The sequence below is a fragment of the Neoarius graeffei genome, chromosome 17 (genome assembly GCF_027579695.1).
Source record: "Neoarius graeffei isolate fNeoGra1 chromosome 17, fNeoGra1.pri, whole genome shotgun sequence".
In the NCBI taxonomy this organism is placed as follows: Eukaryota; Metazoa; Chordata; class Actinopteri; order Siluriformes; family Ariidae; genus Neoarius; species Neoarius graeffei.
Genome location: NC_083585.1, coordinates 17,048,688 through 17,068,773, shown reverse-complemented (window position 1 = coordinate 17,068,773; position 20,086 = coordinate 17,048,688). Strand labels below are relative to the sequence as shown.

The 20,086-nt window shown below is 42.7% G+C and overlaps 1 protein-coding gene across 3 annotated transcripts; it reads right to left on the bottom strand.

Moving 5' to 3' along the window:
* Positions 1 to 1,721: 1,721 nt before the first annotated feature.
* Positions 1,722 to 16,038, bottom strand: thyn1 (thymocyte nuclear protein 1). Of its 3 annotated transcripts, XM_060943797.1 has the most exons (8): positions 15,968 to 16,038; positions 15,692 to 15,753; positions 13,445 to 13,626; positions 13,269 to 13,337; positions 9,547 to 9,639; positions 9,366 to 9,461; positions 6,610 to 6,760; positions 1,722 to 2,018 (listed from the first exon to the last, which is right to left on the bottom strand). In XM_060943797.1, the coding sequence occupies exons 2-8, from the start codon at positions 15,738 to 15,740 to the stop codon at positions 1,972 to 1,974; spliced, it is 687 nt and encodes a 228-aa protein (XP_060799780.1). In that variant the 5' UTR covers positions 15,741 to 15,753; positions 15,968 to 16,038; the 3' UTR covers positions 1,722 to 1,971. The 3 variants fall into 3 exon arrangements, with proteins under 3 accessions (XP_060799780.1, XP_060799779.1, XP_060799781.1); XM_060943796.1 differs by lacking the exon at positions 15,968 to 16,038 and having other exon boundaries at positions 15,692 to 15,889; XM_060943798.1 differs by lacking the exon at positions 15,968 to 16,038 and having other exon boundaries at positions 13,445 to 13,623; positions 15,692 to 15,889.
* Between the last annotated feature and the right edge of the window lie 4,048 nt (positions 16,039 to 20,086).

Genomic DNA, 20,086 nt, shown 5'->3' with positions numbered 1-20,086 from the left:
GACCCCAAACACACCAGCAAGCGGGCAACATCCTGGTTCCAGACCAACAAGATTGATATTATGAAGTGGCCAGCCCAATCTCCAGACCTCAATCCGATTTGAGAATTTGTAGAGTGGCATCAAAAATGCTGTTTTTAATGCAAAACCCAAGAATGCAGAACAAGGTTTCTTCCTCATGTCGTCTGAGGGAGTTTTTCCTTGCCACTGTCGCCACAGGCTTGCTCATTGGGGGTAGATTAGGGATAAAATTAGCTCATGTTTTAAGTCGTTCAAATTCTGTAAAGCTGCTTTGCGACAATGTTTATTGTTAAAAGCGCTATACAAATAAACTTGACTTGATTTGAATGCAGAAGAACTGTGGAATGTAGTCCAGTCAGCTCGGGTTGGAATATCTCTTCGCAGGTGTCGGATGTTAGTTGACTCCATGCCACACAGATGTAAAGCAGTTATCAGAAATAAAGGTTATACAACTAAATATTAGTTTCGTGATTAACAGAAAAGCTAAATCTGTAAGCAAATTTCAGTTTATACTGTAAATATTCGAGTTTGTAAATGAAAATGCAGACACTGCTATTTTTTTGAACAACCTATTATTCTTTTTTCTTCATTTTCAGTTTAAAATTGATATTTTGTTCATGCTTTCATTTGTAATTGAATATGCAGTGCTCCCAGTGCCTTTGTGTATATGGAAATAAATGCTATTATGAGGATTGAGCTTTTTCTCAATTGTTTTAAACACACTGCTATTATTTTGCACATAAGTGTATTTTACACACACGCATTCCAAATCAATAATTATTTTAATGTTTGTGTTCTGGTAAATGAGCCTCAAGTAAACACTGGGAGATTTGTTTTGCATTGGTGTCAAAGGTTTGTTTATTTGCAGTTATTTTATGCGTAATAGATTTATACACGATTATAATGTGTTGGAATTAGGAGAGAGGCAGCATAGAAATGCTGCAGATGTTTATGCTGCATTTGACTAAAACTCAACTTGGACTGTCTGATGGAAAAACCAAAGAAAATTCCCTCTCAAACTCGGGACTGTCTACTGAACTTCAAGTAGAGCAAATGATTTTTCTTTTTTGGGCTTTTTTCACCTTTATTGGATAGGACAGTGTAGAGACAGGAAATGAGCGGGAGAGCGAGAGACGGGGAGGGATTGGGAAACGACCTTGGGTTGGAATCGAACCCGGGTCCCCGGATTTATGGTATGGCGCCTTATCCACCTGAGCCACGACACCCCACAAATGATGTTTGTATTTTGATTGCTCTAAAGTAGATGTGTTTTCTTGTTAAATTAACTCCTTAAAAACAGAACTGTATCGTCAGTCAAATATGTAGATCACAGTTGGCTGGCTGGGTTGCTACAGAGGCTGTGCGTACCCCTCAAACACACAGAAATCAAAAATGTTCTGAGTTAAGTAGAATGCAGCATTACTGAAAGGAAACAACTCGTATGATCACCATATGACTGTTTATAAATCTAATTATATTCCTGATGGATTTCTTTTAATCTGTGCCATTTTTATATATCTGTTTGATATGGACACACTATGGGTGTTTAGGAATGAAGGTAAAATAAGGGACATATTTCTGGTGTTTGTCACATTTGAGCTCTATCTTGCTATTTTAGCATTGCTCAGGTTCAGCAATCTTTTATGTTTTGTGATTGTTGAAAGCACTTTTGCACAATGAACGCTTGACAAGCCATACTGTAATAAACTTTTCAAACTTTGGGTCAGTTTATTCCTCCATAATTCAATGATTTATTCAAAACTGGTTTACTTGCAACAAGTGACAATGGTTTACTAGATTTTCCTATACAGAGCAACACTTTGTAAACCCAAATAATCAATCCTGGTGGATACGGGCTTCGTGAACGTGTGATATTATGCCTGCCTTGGGTTATTATGTACAGAAAAGTCCGGCTTCAAAGACCCAGGATACAACCTACAGTAGTTTTTGTCCTTATAGGGGGTTTGTGTCTTCCAAACTCAAGATGAAGTCAAATTCCTCTGAAAAGAAAAAGAAAAACAAGTCAGGATCATATAGGAGACACTGCAGCCTTTATCACCAAACAATACTTGGAGGAAATCTTTACAGAAAGACACTTATTTAATAATATACTCCCAGCGTACACTGATCCACGTTACAACGGCAGCTATCGAGATGTTTAACAGTTACGCCATGAACAAAATCGAGTCGTACATGAGCTGATGAGGCACGTAGCACTGAGTTGTCTATAATCCACGTACGAAAATAACCATTTTATTCTTTCCATAGTCACTGGAATTTTGAGAAACGGAGCATTTTTATGTTTTGCAAATTCGATAAATTAACAACTTTCTACAAAATATCCGACAAAATCATTTCCGCTTAGAATGTAAACGAACCGGCACAATGACAGCAGCGATTCATGAAAAATGCTATAATTCTTGAAAAATAAAGATTTACATTCCATGTTTTGTTTCTCTCTACTCATGGTATACGACTTGATAGCCTAGTAGTAGAGTAGCCAATCGGAGTGCACGATTGCTCATCCGGTGAATGTAGATAGGATAATTAGGAATATATTAAGCAGCAGGAAAAACGGGCAAGTGTAAGGATCTGAGTGACTTTGACAAGGACCAAATTGTGATGGCTGGATGACTGGGTCTGAACATCTCCAAAATGGCACATCTTGTGCGGTGGTCCAAGGAAGGACAACCGGTGACAGGGTCATGGGTGTCGAAGGCTAGCCCATATGGTCCAATCCCACAGAAGAGCTACTGTAGCACAAACTGCTGACAAATTAAAATCTGGCTATAATAGAAAGGAGTCAGAACATGCAGTGCATTTCAGTTTGCTGCGTCTGTGTAACTGGAGACCGGGCCGAGTGGCCACGCCTGACCCTTGTCCACTGCCAAAAGCACCTACGCTGGGGACATTAGATCTAGACCATGGAAGAATGAAAGAAGGTGGCCTGGTCGAATGAATCTGGTTTTCTTTTGCATCATGTGGTTGGCCAGGTGCGTCTGCATCGCTGACCTGGGGAAGAGCTGGCACCAGGATGTAGTGTGATGTTCTACTGGGAAATCTTGAGTCCTGGCATTCATGTGGACATAGCACCTAAAAAAGTGGACACCAACTGGAAGTGTTACAAAATCACCTGGAAGAGGACCCAAGTTTATTTTGCCCCCATGTACAGTGAGGAAGAGGGTAAGCGAGGCAAAAAAAAAAAATCCCCAAAGATCACTGTTGGTGAATTACAAGAAAAAGTAAAATCTTGGGGTTTCCAAAAAAAACCCAAGTCTTTTCTGTCAGTTAACACAACCGTAAGTGCCTGAAGTTTGCAAAATGCTACGACAACTTTGACTGGAACCGTGCTCTCTGGTCTGATAAAACAAAAATAGAGCTTTCTGGTAATAAACACTCGCGGTGGGTTTGGTGTAAAAAGAAGGATGGCTATAATGAAAAGAACCCTCTCCCACCTGTAAAATACGGTGGAGGTTCTGTGATGTTTTGGGGCTGTTTTTTCCTCCAAAGGCCCTGGAAACTTTGTTAGGGTACATGGCATCATGGACTCCATGAAATACCAGGACGTTTTAAATCACAATCTGGCTGCCTCTGCCAGGAAACTAAAACTGGGTCATCACTGGAGCTCCCAGCAGGACAATAATCCAAAGCATTTGTCCAAATCAACACAAAAATGGTTCACTGAGCACAGAATCAAGCTTCTGCCCTGGCCATCTCAGTCCCCTGACCTGAACCCCACTGGAAACCTGTGGGCTGAGCTGAAGAGGAGAGAGCACAAGAGAGGGTCGAGGACCCTGGAGAGATTGTGTAAAGAGGAACGGTCTCGCATGCCCTGCTCTGTATCTCCAACCTTATATAATGTTATAGAACAGGGCTTGCTTTTCAAAGTGTGGGGTGCAACATGAGGAAAAATAAACCAGAATAAGTTACTATTGTGGACATTTAGCGAACTTCAGCTAGCCTTTACCAGAGACAAAATGGATGGATTTTTAGTACCTAAAGCTACAGTGAGTGAGGAGACAGAGTCTGGGCCAAGCAAAAAAAAGAAGGAAGTAAAACCCCGATTCCAAAAAAGTTGGGACAAAGTACAAATTGTAAATAAAAACGGAATGCAATGATGTGGAAGTTTCAAAATTCCATATTTTATTCAGAATAGAACATAGATGACATATCAAATGTTTAAACTGAGAAAATGTATCATTTAAAGAGAAAAATTAGGTGATTTTAAATTTCATGACAACACCACATCTCAAAAAAGTTGGGACAAGGCCATGTTTCCCACTGTGAGACATCCCCTTTTCTCTTTACAACAGTCTGTAAACGTCTGGGGACTGAGGAGACAAGTTGCTCAAGTTTAGGGAGAGGAATGTTAACCCATTCTTGTCTAATGTAGGATTCTAGTTGCTCAACTGTCTGAGGTATTTTTTGTCGTATCTTCCGTTTTATGATGCGCCAAATGTTTTCTATGGGTGAAAGATCTGGACTGCAGGCTGGCCAGTTCAGTACCCGGACCCTTCTTCTACGCAGCCATGATGCTGTAATTGATGCAGTATGTGGTTTGGCATTGCCATGTTGGAAAATGCAAGGTCTTCCCTGAAAGAGACGTCGTCTGGATGGGAGCATATGTTGCTCTAGAACCTGGATATACCTTTCAGCATTGATGGTGTCTTTCCAGATGTGTAAGCTGCCCATGCCACACACACTAATGCAACCCCATACCATCAGAGATGCAGGCTTCTGAACTGAGCGCTGATGATAACTTGGGTGGTCCTTCTCCTCTTTAGTCCGAATGACACGACGTCCATGATTTCCATAAAGAACTTCAAATTTTGATTTGTCTGACCACAGAACAGTTTTCCACTTTGCCACAGTCCATTTTAAATGAGCCTTGGCCCAGAGAAGACGTCTGCGCTTCTGGATCATGTTTAGATACGGCTTCTTCTTTGAACTATAGAGTTTTAGCTGGCAACGGCGGATGGCACGGTGAATTGTGTTCACAGATAATGTTCTCTGGAAATATTCCTGAGCCCATTTTGTGATTTCCAATACAGAAGCATGCCTGTATGTGATGCAGTGCCGTCTAAGGGCCCGAAGATCACGGGCACCCAGTATGGTTTTCCGGCCTTGACCCTTACGCACAGAGGTTCTTCCAGATTCTCTGAATCTTCTGATGATATTATGCACTGTAGATGATGATATGTTCAAACTCTTTGCAATTTTACACTGTTGAACTCCTTTCTGATATTGCTCCACTATTTGTTGGTGCAGAATTAGGGGGATTGGTGATCCTCTTCCCATCTTTACTTCTGAGAGCCGCTGCCACTCCAAGATGCTCTTTTTACACCCAGTCATGTTAATGACCTATTGCCAATTGACCTAATGAGTTGCAGTTTGGTCCTCCAGCTGTTCCTTTTTTGTACCTTTAACTTTTCCAGCCTCTTATTGCCCCTGTCCCAACTTTTTTGAGATGTGTTGCTGTCATGAAATTTCAAATGAGCCAATATTTGGCATGAAATTTCAAAATGTCTCACTTTCGACATTTGATATGTTGTCGATGTTCTATTGTGAATACAATATCAGTTTTTGAGATTTGTAAATTATTGCATTCCATTTTTATTTACAATTTGTACTTTGTCCCAACTTTTTTGGAATCGGGGTTGTATGACCATGATTATTTAAAGTTTGGATTTTCATGGACTGGATCTGAAGATGCTCCACTGCCACAGTGTGTTGTCTGCCAAGAGGTGCTAGCTAACGATGCTATGAGATGTTTAAAATGTGTAAAAAAGAGGTTTTAAAAAGCACAGATGTTTAAAATGTGTAAAAGAAAAAAATGTGTACAACAACCATTTTTTTTAAAATACGAATGGAACATTAAGTATAGCGACAACAAAAATCGTAAGGAGGGGCGCTGTTGTTTATTTGCTCTCTGAGGGGGGGCGGGGCTGACTCTCCCACACTTTGAAGACCCCTGTTATAGAAGATTTGGTGTACCATGCAAGATTTCACAACACACTTGGACTAAAAATAAGAAAGGCAAAAGAGAAGCCAAGAGACACTCAAAGAGTTACAGGACAATCTGAAAACAGCAGGAAGAACAGCTGCACGGAGAACAAAAAGCAATGAATGGCACTGTAAGCATCTGTATTCCTGCACCCCAACACAAAACTAAAACAAACAAAGGATGCGCCCGTATTCACAAAGCATTTCATTTCACCACTAAGGGTACTCCAAGACACCCTAAAAGTTCTCTTATCCTATTTACAAAGATGCTGAGAACTCCTGAACTAAGAGTAAGACTCCCTCACGATGACTGATGTCAGTTCTCATGCAGCAGTTTACCTTACTGTACAATGACCAAATGATGAGAGACAGGTCTGGCTTTAGAGTGTGCGCGGGTGTGCGAGCGGGAGGGAGACAGTGTGTGAGAGGGGGAGAGTGGTTGAGAGTGTGCGCACGCACGTGCATGTGTGAGTGAGTGAGAGACTGTGAGAGCACAAGAGAGTGTGAGTGAGAGAGAATGTGTGAAAGAGGGAGTGCAAGTGTGTGTGAGAGAGAGAGAGAGAGAGAGAGAGAGAGAGCGAGCGAGACCTGCAGTTAAGGGCTGCACCGAAAGCCGAGCTGTGGTGAACAGGGCTATGTTCCTGAGCGCTCCTCCACTGCTCTTGTGCTTCAGGTGAAACTTCTTCAGCTCAGTCAGTGGAATGAAGCGCTTGGTCATCCTCTCCAACTGCACATCCACCTGCACATAAACAAGAAAGAAAGGAAGCAAGCATAACTTTATTCATCACGCACTTGTCAAATTCCTCTCTGCATTTAACCCATCTGAAGCAGTGAACACACACACGCCCAGAGCAGTGGGCAGTCATGCTAACAGCGCCTGGGGAGCAGTCGGGAGTTCGGTGCCTTGCTCAAGGCCACCTCAGCCCAAGGCCGTCCTACATTAACCTAACCATATGTCTAAACTGTGGGGGAAACCGGAGCACCCGGAGGAAACCCATGTGGACACGGGGAGAACATGCAAACTCCACACAGAAAGGCCCTTGCCGGCCACGGGGCTCGAACCCGGACCTTCTTGCTGTGAGGCGACAGCGCTAACCACTACACCACCGTGCCGCCCCTAACAGGAGAATCCGAAGAGAAAAACACTCAGTTTTCACCGTTAAAGTTGTCGGTATGTTGTGTAAATCAAATAGTGCCAACAATCCAAAAATCCATTTTAATTCCACCTTGTAAAGCGACAAAACAGGACAAACACCAAGGGGGATGAATACTTTTGCAAGGCACTGTAGTTTGGGCCTGATTTGCTGAATCTGTACCAGAGCAGCTTGCCATCATTGATGAAACAGTGAATTCTAAATTATTACAGCAAATTCTAAAAGAAACCATCAGGACATCTGTCCAAGAACAGACTTTATTCCTCAACCCTTTCACCACTGCGTGACTTCTATATACACTCTAGATCAGAAATACCATTAAGACTAAGTAACTTCGTGATAAATTCAATATAAACCAGGACACAAATTTAAAAGAAAAAGATAGTGAACTCGAGTGTGTGCTATAGTGATATATTTGGTACCGTTGGAACCTAGAGGAATTCTGCTTCGAGAACATGTAACACTTGTGACTGTAAACTGAACACAGGCAAGCGTGTGCTTTATTTACTATTTACCGAAAGAAAGATGTGTAGCCCTCATTAACATAAAATAACACTGTGCTTATCTAAATTACGTCGTAGGAATCCGACTTCTCAACCAATCAGCATATATAATACTCAGGGTTTCCGTACTACAGTGAGACCGGAATAGCAGTCTGCAGTGTTGAAAGGGTTAATTAAAATATTAGGAACGCCTGTTTCACAAATACATTTGACAGTTATTCCACGAAATCGAGTCGTACAGGAGCTGATGGCCGATGAGGAACATAGCGCCAAGTCGGCTATAAGCCATGTACGATGAGACCGAGTGGAATAACACTTATTCTCTCTACATTCACTGGATTTTGAAAAACAGCATTTTTATTTTTTGCAAATTCGATAAATTAAAAACTTCGTACAAAACATCCGACAAAATCATTTCCGCTTAGAATGTAAACAAACCTGCGAAATGTCGGGAGCAATTTGTGAAAAATGCTTTAATAATAATTCTTGAAATTTTTTTTTAAATGACACGTTCTTACCATCAAATACTTTCATAACATATTTTGCTGCTTTTTATTTTTTGTGGTTTTAATTTCGAGTAGAGGGTTTTTTTATTTCGATCTAGGTTGGTTCAGCAACATGCTCCATTTTTTGGCAGTTGGCAAACCAACTTAAAGGTGCATTACTGCCACCGACTGGGCTGGAGTGTAGAACAGGAGATTTTTTTTGGGGGGATGGACCTATATTCGTTTAGCTATTTCTTTTAAATACTTGATAAAGTAATATCTGACTTGATGCTCTCCACCATTTTGTTTTTCCCTACTCACGGTATATGAGCTGATATCCTAGTAGGAGAGGAGCCAATCAGAGCGCGCGATTGCTCATATCCAGTGAATGTGGATAGAATAATAGTATTTATTTTTTTCGCGGTCCGGTTTCCATCAAATCCTGCGCTCTGATTGGCTGGCAAGCGGGTCCGTATCCTACAATACGGACCCTGGTTACGGACCTCTGGCGACTCGCTCGTTCACAACAACAAACATAGTAGCATTTTTTTGTCAACTTTTTTTTAATACGATTTATTTATAAGATTATCAAAAACCTTATAAATTTTTGCCAGCATTTCTCAGGAGAATAGCATTAATTTTACAGCATGGATAGTGATAACGACAGTCTTCACAGCGAAAGCGAGTTTTATTACCCTGAGGAAGAAGTAATAAAAGAAAACATTTCAGGAGAAAGCTAAAAACCTGTAACTGTTGCTAACGCCGAGCAAAAGCATGGCTGAATCCTGAATGACTCCTATTTGTATAAATAGGGGACTACATAGGCGGCAAAATGTAGGTTTTTTCCTGCCATGGAAGTGCACTTGTATACCGAGCAGGAAGCCATTTGCATTACAGCCGTGAATGAGGATTCAAAATGGCGGCTCGGCTCGGTTTTCCCTTTCGGGCGCTCTCGTTTTCTGTTAGAATTTGGTAAAGAAAAAAATAAATATATTATTGACCAGCTTAAGGTCGGTCCGTATGGTGAAATACCGTGACCTCGGCCTTGAATACTGACCTCGGCCCAGAGGGCCTCGCTCAGTACTTTCAAGACCTCGGTCATGGTATTTCACAATACGGCCCTCCCAGCTGGTAAATAACACACACACACACATTTTATATACACACACTGATCTGCACCCATCCACATTGTTGGACCTTACCATACTCCACTTAGGGTTCTCAGGTTTGCTGGATGGATCATAGTGCACGCCTTTCTTGTCGAACTGTGTATAGTCAACATACGCTTCCTTTACAATCTGGAACATCAAGGACACTGATGTTATCTTTAAAAGAAATACCAAGGTGCACTTATTTTTGGATCTTCTGCATTGCCACACTCACCTTTATAATGCCTGCTATTCCTGGCTCTTTACAGTTGCTGTGGTAAAAGAAAGCCTGCTGACCCACTTTCATATCTCTCATGAAGTTACGAGCCTGAAAGTCACCAACACAGCCACAGAACACACATCACTTTAGAAGTGCAGCGGTGAAACACCAGTGTAAATACGTCGCCGTCTTACGGAAGGCTTTTACTGAGCACGCATGCTGTGTTGTTTTCACACACACTGACTTGTCCTCATCGTGACAAGCTGTATTTTTTTCTCTCGTGAACATCAAGAAAGAAGGGGGCGGGGAAAGGGCCTGGTGAGGAAATCACTGTTTATAGTATAACTATTTATGGTAGAACAGGAAAGAACTTGTTTTGCAATGTTCAATAATGGCCCTTTTCCACTACCCTTTTTCAGCTCACTTCAGCCGGACACGGCTCGCGTTTCGACTACCAAAAAACAGCACGACTCGGCTCGCTTCAGCCCTGCTTAGCCCCTAAAACTCGCACCGTTTTGGAGTGGGGCTGAAGCGAGCCAAAGCGAGCCGAGTGAGGCTGGGGGCGTGAGCAGACACTCCCCTGTGCACTGATTGGTGAGGAGGAGTGTCCTCACATGCCCACACACGCCCCGCGAGCGCGCTGGGATCTGTAAACACCGCAAACCCGGAAGAAGAATAATTACGAATTACGAGAATTTCTGAAGCCTTATGCGCCTCGCCTCATCTATACGCTCTTGCCAGTATCTGTTCGCGTTGTCGGTGACAACAAGCCACAGCACCAAGACCAGCAACACTAACGACTCCATGTTTATTGTTTACTATTCGGGTCGTGAGACTATCGCTTAAAAGCTCACTGATGTCACTGTTTGCGCTGCTTAACGACATCACCTGACATCCACCCACTTTCGCTAACTCCACCCAATGTGTCCACCCACTTCCAGCCAGCACGGTTCAGCGCGGTTGTAGTCGAAATGCAACTCCAACAGCCCCGCTCAGGTCGACTCAGCTCGACTCAGCACGGCACGGCTCAGCCGCGTTTGTAGTGGAAAAGCGGCATAATATTCGATGCAGCTATAAATGGATAAAAAAAAAAATGCCAGTCTTTCATCAATAAACTGCAGTTGTTGATAAATTCCTGTGGTATAAGATGAATAAAACATTTTTGACTATGCTGTTATTGGAAAAGAATCGACTTCAATGTATCACACCATCCTGTTGCTGATTATTTTCCTCTCACAGCATACACGGTCACATTTTATTGCTTACTTAAACAGGAAGGGAAGATGGCCCTGCATGCTTAAAGTGGATTAGAGCTGCTTTAAAGCGAGGGTAGGCAATTTATTTTAGACGATTTTGTGTTATTTGTCTTTACGTTCCGACATCAATGAATAAATCAAATGCTCCGACAAAAAAAAATTAATTTAAAAAAATAGTCTGTCATCTATGATAGTCCCAAGGCTGTAAAAAGCCTACCAGCCTGTCTAACTGCGCATGACTAGAGTCTTCCACAAGATTAGACAGATGTATTCCTATAGTGAATGAGCTAGCTGACAGCTGCGAGTACTAACAACAGCCAGGTTCATTGTTTACATTCATGATAATAATCGATTACCTTTCAGATTTCTCAAGTGTAGGTCATAAAAAGAATTTTCCTCGACACCCAATTATTTTTGTTTAGTGGACCGAAATCTACTGAATTCGAATCACAGACTTCTATTTAAAAAAAATAATAAAAAACTAATAAAATCAGAACAATTAATAAATTTAGGGCCAGCCCTACATTCTCCGCTATTTTTTCCTGCTTCACCATGATGCAATACAAGATACTACATCATGCATCACGTGGTGGGCTTTCCCTGTTTGCACAAGGCATTGTGGGATACAAATTTGAAACAGGAGAGAAAAATGAAGGACGCGGGTGTGCGAATGAAACGTGAAAGACCGACTACAGTAACGGAAAGAAAGCGAGAAGAAAAGACGTGATGTTACATACGAAGGAAAGGAAACGCAGGACCAAACTAATAAATATCGGCGCTCAGCGAGCACCTCGGTGTGATCAGCTGTTCGTTTAGCGACAGAATGATGGAACTGTCAGTGCACGCTCAAAGGGAAACCTGCGCATGCACACACACACACACACACACACACACACACGGACTTCCTCTGTCTGCTTGACTGCGCGAAGTGAGCGATTTCATGCACATTATTTGCTCGGGAATCCCCTCAAATTAAATAACTTCCCAGCCACAGAATGGCCTGGTTTTTTAAGATATTACAGAAATAAACATATATTACAATGACCACATTTCAGACGGAACTAAATTTCACCAATTTTATGAAATCGAAAGGCCATCTAGCTTTAAGTGTTTTCTAACACATGAATGAGATATGTTATGCTCCTCCCCCTCTCTCATGGACTCATCCTCCAGCAGTAGTCAGGCAGTGCACGTTCACGTGTTTTTGAAGGGCTTTCAGTTGGAAAACTTTCAAAATCTACCATGAGTTGGCTTAGTGGTTAGCGTGTCCACCTCTCAACCAGGCGATCATGAGTTCTAATCACAGTTGGGTCATACCAAAGACTATTATAAAAATGGTACCTACTGCCATCTCGCGAGGCACGCCACAATACAGTGAATAGGGAGTCAAACTCACATGGTTACCACAACACCAGCCCCTCACTGTAACCATAGTTATGTGAGAGGCTGAGGGGTATAGAAACGGACATCAGCACCACCCAATGCGCCTTAAGGGCCTGGTTAGTACTAGGATGGGAGACTGTCTGGGAAGACCAGATCTTGGCATGGGAGGGACTTTGAAAATCTAGCTGTATTCTCCAGTGTTGCTTACCCTAGCTTTAAAGGGCATATCACGGGTAAATTTAGGAGCAAGATCAATGTAATTCTCCTATTTTATATTAAACTTTGGTCAAATATCTGTCACATTTTGTGCAATTTTTTTACCTTGTGCAATACCAGAAAAATTCAGTTGAAATCAAGCCATTTGAGGTGAATTCATCTGCCTCTGAAAAAACTTGGCATTTGGATTTCCTGGCAAAGATTGATTTTCGTGACGTCGCGTGCGGGACGTCTCCTTCTGAATCCTACGTCAGCGCTGGTTTGTTGATGAGAAAACGACCTGGTGGTTTTCTGCAAATTTCTTCAACGTTATCACGTAATTATTAAAATGGTTAACAGATGTATCGTAGGAGGGTGTAGCAACACCAATCTTGATGGGATTAGTACTCATTGTTTTCCAAAAGGCCGGACAATGAGAGAGAAATGGAGCGCTTGGTCTACACAGGCTGTGCACTGAAACCGTGCAAAGCTCGCGCAGCCTGCTGGTGCTTCCGCAGGTAACGTCACGAATCTGGCTCCAGACTCCCTTGGGATTTTTCCAGACGCGTTTTGTTATTTTATTTTTTTCTGCTGTAGACAGAAGGCATTGTGCAAAATTACCCTTCTGGATGAGTGTGTAAAGGGACATACTTTCATATAAAAAACAAAACAAAACACAAAATTGGTCCAGAATATGCGCTTTAAGTTGACTGATCAGTGGTTTACAGAACCACAAAAAAGTCCCAAAAGATATTATTATCTTCATAAGAAGATAACTTGTTCCCACAAGAAAAAATAAAAACACCTTTCGCAAATTTAGTGGCTTCATAGAGGTCAGAGAGTTTTGTGTTTTCAGGGTAAACACCTCACACTATGAGTCTCACCTCACCTCATCACCTTTACCTGATAATTCCTCACTCCGTCCCAGCAGCTTGTTTGATTGGGGAGAGCTTTCAGGTCCTCAATTCCAAACTGCAAACAAACATTCATTTAGGGAGCTGTAGATTACTTTTGTTTCAAAAGAAAGGAAAAAATCCTCAGTGGATGAAGATCAGTAAGCAGGACCTCTTCATGTTTACCTTCACATCCACTCCATTCTCCATCCTGCTCTCAGGTTCAGACTTCATCAGCCAGTGGCTGAACTTGGCTTTCTCTGAGGCTGAACTCGGCTTTCTCTGTGACTCAGACTCTTTTGTTGCTGCTGCTCTCTTTCTTTTCCCACCTCCTTCACCATCAGAGGAATCAGCGAGGGCTTTACCTGCTGCACCATCACACACTATTCACTGCTGTGACCACAAACACACAGTACTAGTGCATCTCAAAAAATTAGAATATTGTGAAAAAGTTCAATATTTTCCATCAGTTATTTAAGAAAGTGAAAATGTTATATATTATAGACTCATTACACATAAACTAAAATGTTTCAAGCATTTTTTCTATTTTAATCAGTAAGGCATACAGTACAAAAACATAAAAAAAACCCATCTCAAAATATTAGAATATTTCGAGTTTGAGTAAAACAGTATGAACACAGTGTATCTCTCGGTCTAGTTCAATACACACAACCACAATCATGGGGAAGACTGCTGACTTGACTGTTGTCCAGAAGACGATCACTGATGCCCTCCACAAGGAGGGTAAGCCACAAAAGGTCATTGCTGAATAGGGTGGCTGGAAAAGGTGCACAAGCAACAGGGATGGCCGCAGTCTTGAGAGGATTGTCAAGAAAAGTTGATTCAAGAACTTGGGAGAGCTTCACAAGGAGTGGACTGAAGGCCTCTGCATGCTCTTGCGACAAGGCTTTCGCAGATAGCTTTTCGCAGACAGTTGTAATTTATCGTTGAGCGGGGAGTAATAGGCGTGCGTGATGTTATTCACCGGCACAACGCAAGGGGGCGCGAAGTCGCTAGGAGTAGTTGGTGGGTGTGGTTAGTGGAGTGTTTATCCTCCGGTTACTTATAATGACTAGAACTGGAGTCATATAGATGTACGTACTTCCTCAATCAACCGCTCTTCGTGCTGCTCCATCTTCGCTCGTGTTTTTAAAAATGCCGGTCGTGAAAACAAAACAAACCGGGAAAGTAGGGAAGCGGAAGTGCGTGTACAGCGGATGTAGAGTGGACCAATCAGAGCCCTCTTGTCTGCAACACTGTCTGCGAAGCTTCTGCGGTGGTCACAATTTTTGGGAGGTGCGCGCAGAGCGTCTGCGAAGGTGGGGGGGCTACGCAGACACTGTCTGCGACGCTATCTGCGAGGACTGGGTTGTCAGCATAAATTGGCCTTGAGGCTGGTGTCAGTGTATCAAGACCCATCACGAACAGACATCTTCAAGAAAGGTGATACAACTTTCGCATTCCTAATATCAAGCGACTCCTGAGCCAGAGACAATGTCAGAAGTGTCTTATCTGGGCTAAGGAGAGAAAGAAATGGACTGTTGCTCAGTGGTCCAAAGTCCTCTTTTCAGATGAAAGTACATTTTGCATTTCATTTGGAAATTACGGTTCTAGAGTCTGGAGGAAGAGTGGAGAGGCACAGAATCCAAGGTGTTTGAAGCCCAGTGTGAAGTTTCCACAGTCTGTGATGATTTGGGGTGCCATGTCATCTGCTGGTGTTGGTCCACTGTATTTTATCAAGTCCAAAGTCGACACAGCCATCTACCAGGAGATTTTAGAGCACTTCATGCTTCCATCTGCTGACGAGCTTTTTGGAGATGCTGATTTCCTTTTCCAGCAGGACTTAGCACCTACCCACAGTGCCAAAACTACTACCAAATGGTTTGCTGACCATGATATTACTGTGTTTGATTGGCCAGCCAACTTGCCTGACCTGAACCCCATAGAGAATCTATGGAAGAGGAAGATGAGAAACACTCGACCCAAAAATACAGATACGCTGAAGGCCACTATCAAAGCAACCTGGGCTTCAATAACACCTCAGCAGTGCCACAGACTGATCACCTCCATGCCACACCGCATTCATACAGTAATTCATGGTAAAGGAGCCCCAACCAAGTATTGAGTGTATAAATGAATATACTTTTCATTAGTTGGACATTTCTGTACTGTAAATCCTTTTTGATTGATCTTAGGGAATATTCTAATAATTTGAGATACTGGATTTCTGATTTTCATGAGCTATAAGCCATAATCATCAAAATTAAAACAAAAAAGGCTTTAAATATTTCACTTTACATGTAATGAATATAGAATATATTAAAGTTTACCTTTTTGAATTAAATTAAATTATGAAAAAGGGAACTTTTTCATGGTATTCTAATTTTTTGAGATGCACTGGTATATCTCAGTCACCGACACCTCAGCACTGACTTTGCTTACTGACTGTCCCAGCGGCTCCAGACCTCTTCTTTGGCGCCATGTTTCACACAGAACTATAAAATTAAAAGATGAATAAAAAGTTAATACAAAAGACCAAACTGGTGTTCTCAGTCCGTTGGTAAACTCACTCAGCTTGCTAATGCTAACGCATGTGAAGGTGCGTCGCTACTCAAACGCGCAGGATGAATTTATTTCCACATTTATTTACTAAAAATATAAACCTTACTGTAACACATGAGCACAAATAATGTGTAATAAATAAAATACCCAAATTAGCTCCAAAATAAAGTTACTTTCTAAGAAATGTTTCCTCTAAAACTCGTTAAAAAACTTTAAATTTGCCGCTTTATGGACAAACATAGCGCAGACTTGACGTTCTTGATGCACCATGTTTTCTTGACCGTAACAGAACTACACTTGAACTACATTACCCATGAGCACCTTGGGTCACCAATATTGCCAGGCACGCACCTGGAAAGAGTTTATTTGTTTTTATTATTATTATTATTATTATCTCATCTCATCTCATTATCTCTAGCCGCTTTATCCTTCTACAGGGTCGCAGGCAAGCTGGAGCCTATCCCAGCTGACTATGGGCGAAAGGCGGGGTACACCCTGGACAAGTCGCCAGGTCATCACAGGGCCGACACATAGACACAGACAACCATTCACACTCACATTCACACCTACGCTCAATTTAGAGTCACCAGTTAACCTAACCTGCATGTCTTTGGACTGTGGGGGAAACCGGAGCACCCGGAGGAAACCCACGCGGACACGGGGAGAACATGCAAACTCCACACAGAAAGGCCCTCGCCGGCCCCGGGGCTCGAACCCAGGACCTTCTTGCTGTGAGGCGACAGCGCTAACCACTACACCACCGTGCCGCCCTATTATTATTATTATTATTAATAAATACGCAGGTCATTATAGGAAATCGTGGCATATCATTTTTAATAAACAAGAAATTGTAATTGAAAGAAAAAGAAAGCACAACTTTATTCATCACACACTTGTGAAATTTCCTCTCTGCATTTAACCTATCTGAAGCAGTGAACACACACATATGTACACACATACCCAGAGCAGTGAGCAGCCATGCTAACAGCGCCCGGGGAGCAGTTGGGAGTTAGGTGCCTCGCTCAAGGGCACCTCAGCCCAAGGCCGTCCCATATTAACCTAACCGCATGTCTTTGGGGGAAACCGGAGCAGCCGGATGAAACCCACGCAGAAAAAATGCAAACTCCACACAGAAAGGCCTTTGCCGGCCGCTGTGTTCAAACCCGGAACCTTCTTGCTGTGAGGCAACCGTGCTAACCACTGCACCACCGTGCCTTGGCTCTAGCCTTGCCAGTCTTTCCTCTTCCACTCATTCTGCTACTCATTGTTGTGAAACTGCTGTGATAAGACAAAAATAAAACATTTAACAGTTATTCCACAAAATCAAGTCATACATGAGCTGATAACCGATAAGGAACGTAGCACCGAGTTGGCTATAAGCCATGTACGACGAGAGTAGGAGTATGGCAGGAGTTACAAAGAGTGGGATTTGGTTCGAAGTAAAAAGAAAAAGAAAGAAAGGATAAGTCTGATTATGGTGAATAGGGCGGTGCAGTGGTTAGCAGTGTCACCTCACAGCAAGAAGGTCTGGGTTCGAGTCCCGTGGCTGGCGAGGGCCTTTCTGTGTGGAGTTTGCATGTTGTCCGTGTGGATTTCCTCTGGGTGTTCCGGTTTCCCCCAAAGACATGCAGGTTAGGTTAATTGGTGACTCTAAATTGACCGTAGGTGTGAATGGTTGTCTGTGTCTATGTGTCAGCCCTGTGATGACCTGGCGACTTGTCCAGGGTGTACCCCGCCTTTTGCCCGTAGTCAGCTGGGATAGTAGACTGGTACCAAAATCCAGAATTGTGACACCCAAAGGCATTTTTGAGACAAAGTCGGCAAACAAACATTCTTATTTTGTCAATTTGGGTGTGCCGAATTCAAATCTGCAATATGCCGAGCTCTATCTGACCTCTGTTGACCTCTAGAGGTCATTGAACTTTGGGCCTGTAAACGTCTCAGCTGAACCCAGTTTCTCAGCTTTCTAATGCCGCTTTTCCACTACCAACGCGGCTGAGTTGGGCTGAGCCGTGCCGTGCTGAGTCGAGCTGAGTGGGGCTGTTGGAGTTGCATTTCGACTACAACCACGCTGAACCGTGCTGGCTGGAAGTGGGTGGACACATTGGGTGGAGTTAGCGAAAGTGGGTGGACGTCGCGTGATGTCGTTAGGCGGCACAAACAGTGATATCAGTGATCTTTTAAGCGGTAGTCTCACGACCCGGATAGTAAACAATAAACATGGAGTCGTTAGTGTTGCTGGTCTTGGTGCTGTGGCTTGTTGTCACCGACAACGCCAACAGATACTGGCAAGAGCGTATAGATGAGGCGAGGCGCATAAGGCTTCAGAAATTCTCGTAATTCGTAATTCTTCCGGGTTTATGGTGTTGACAGATCCCAGCGTGCTCGCGGGGCGTGTGTGGGCGTGTGAGGACACGCCTCCTCACCAATCAGTGCACAGGGGAGTGTCTCCTCACGCCCCTAGCCCCACTCGACTCAGTTTGGCTCGCTTCAGCCCTACTCCAAAACTGTGCGAGTTTTGGGTGCTAAGCAGGGCTGAAGCGAGCTGAGTCATGCTGCTCTAAGGTAGTCGAAACGCGAGCCGTGTCGGGCTGAAGTGAGCTGAAGCGAGCTGAAAAAGGGTAGTGGAAAAGGGCCATAAGGAATGAAATGTACTAAAATGATTAATGAAGTTAGCAAATGGCCTTGTTTGTTAAATGTTTGGGTGCTGAATTCATTTTTCATTTGTAAAACGACATATGACCTCTGATAACCTCAAGGTCATTAAACTTGGCCTATAGGCCTATGCATTTAACGGCATTTTTAAACTGACTTTACTCCCCCAAAAAGAATATGAACAGACAAAAAAACAAATAGAAAGGAACAAATACAACATTAAATGCCAGTCCATGTACATGTGACTTACTTTTCACAATGAGAATGTCTAGGCGATCACCTTACATAACATTGCATTACATTTAGCGGTTATTGTTTATACAAAGCTACTGAAAAAAGGACAGATTCAGCAGCATACAAAATGTGGGGGCATACAGGGTATACAGGTTAATCAGGGTTAGTATATAGGAGAATTTTTTTCTTTGTTATTTGTTTTTTGTAAAGGCTTTACCCCGTTTAAAACAAAACAAAAAACAAACTGTGAAAAGTAAGTCACATGTACATGGACTGGCATTTAATGTTGTATTTGTTCCTTTCTATTTGTTTTTTTGTCTGTTCATATTCTTTTTGGGGGAGTAAAGTCAGTTTAAAAATGCCGTTAAATGCATAGGCCTATAGGCCAAGTTTAATGACCTTGAGGTTATCAGAGGTCATATGTCGTTTTACAAATGAAAAATGAATTCAGCACCCAAACATTTAACAAACAAGGCCATTTGCTAACTTCATTAATCATTTTAGTACATTTCATTCCTTAGAAAGCTGAGAAACTGGGTTCAGCTGAGACGTTTACAGGCCCAAAGTTCAATGACCTCTAGAGGTCAACAGAGGTCAGATAGAGCTCGGCATATTGCAGATTTGAATTCGGCACACCCAAATTGACAAAATAAGACTGTTTGCTGACTTTGTCTCAAAAATGCCTTTAACTCCTTAAATAAGCACTTTTTTGAATTTTGGCTCCAGCTTGCCTGCGACCCTGTAGAAGGATAAAGCGGCTCGAGATAATGAGATGAGACAAACAATAACGAATGATTAACAAAATGTGATCTACAAAAATGGGGCGGCACGGTGGTGTAGTGGTTAGCGCTGTCGCCTCATAGCAAGAAGGTCCGGGTTCGAGCCCCGTGGCCGGCGAGGGCCTTTCTGTGCGTAGTTTGCATGTTCTCCCCGTGTCCGCGTGGGTTTCCTCCGGGTGCTCCGGTTTCCCCCACAGTCCAAAGACATGCAGGTTAGGTTAACTGGTGACTCTAAATTGACCGTAGGTGTGAATGTGAGTGGGAATGGTTGTCTGTGTCTATGTGTCAGCCCTGTGATGACCTGGCGACTTGTCCAGGGTGTACCCCGCCTTTCGCCCATAGTCAGCTGGGATAGGCTCCAGCTTGCCTGCGACCCTGTAGAACAGGATAAAGCGGCTACAGATAATGAGATGGGAATTTATATTTTGTAATGGCCAAAATATCGTTAAGGTGTCGATAATTATAGCCGCTCTATATATTTGTTTTTGTTCTCCAATATCTCCTGTTCTACACTCCAGCCCAGTCGGTGGTGGTAATATACTTTTAAGTCAAGAAGAAGGGGATTTAGAGTTGCTGCGTTTTTCACGTGGATCTGGCA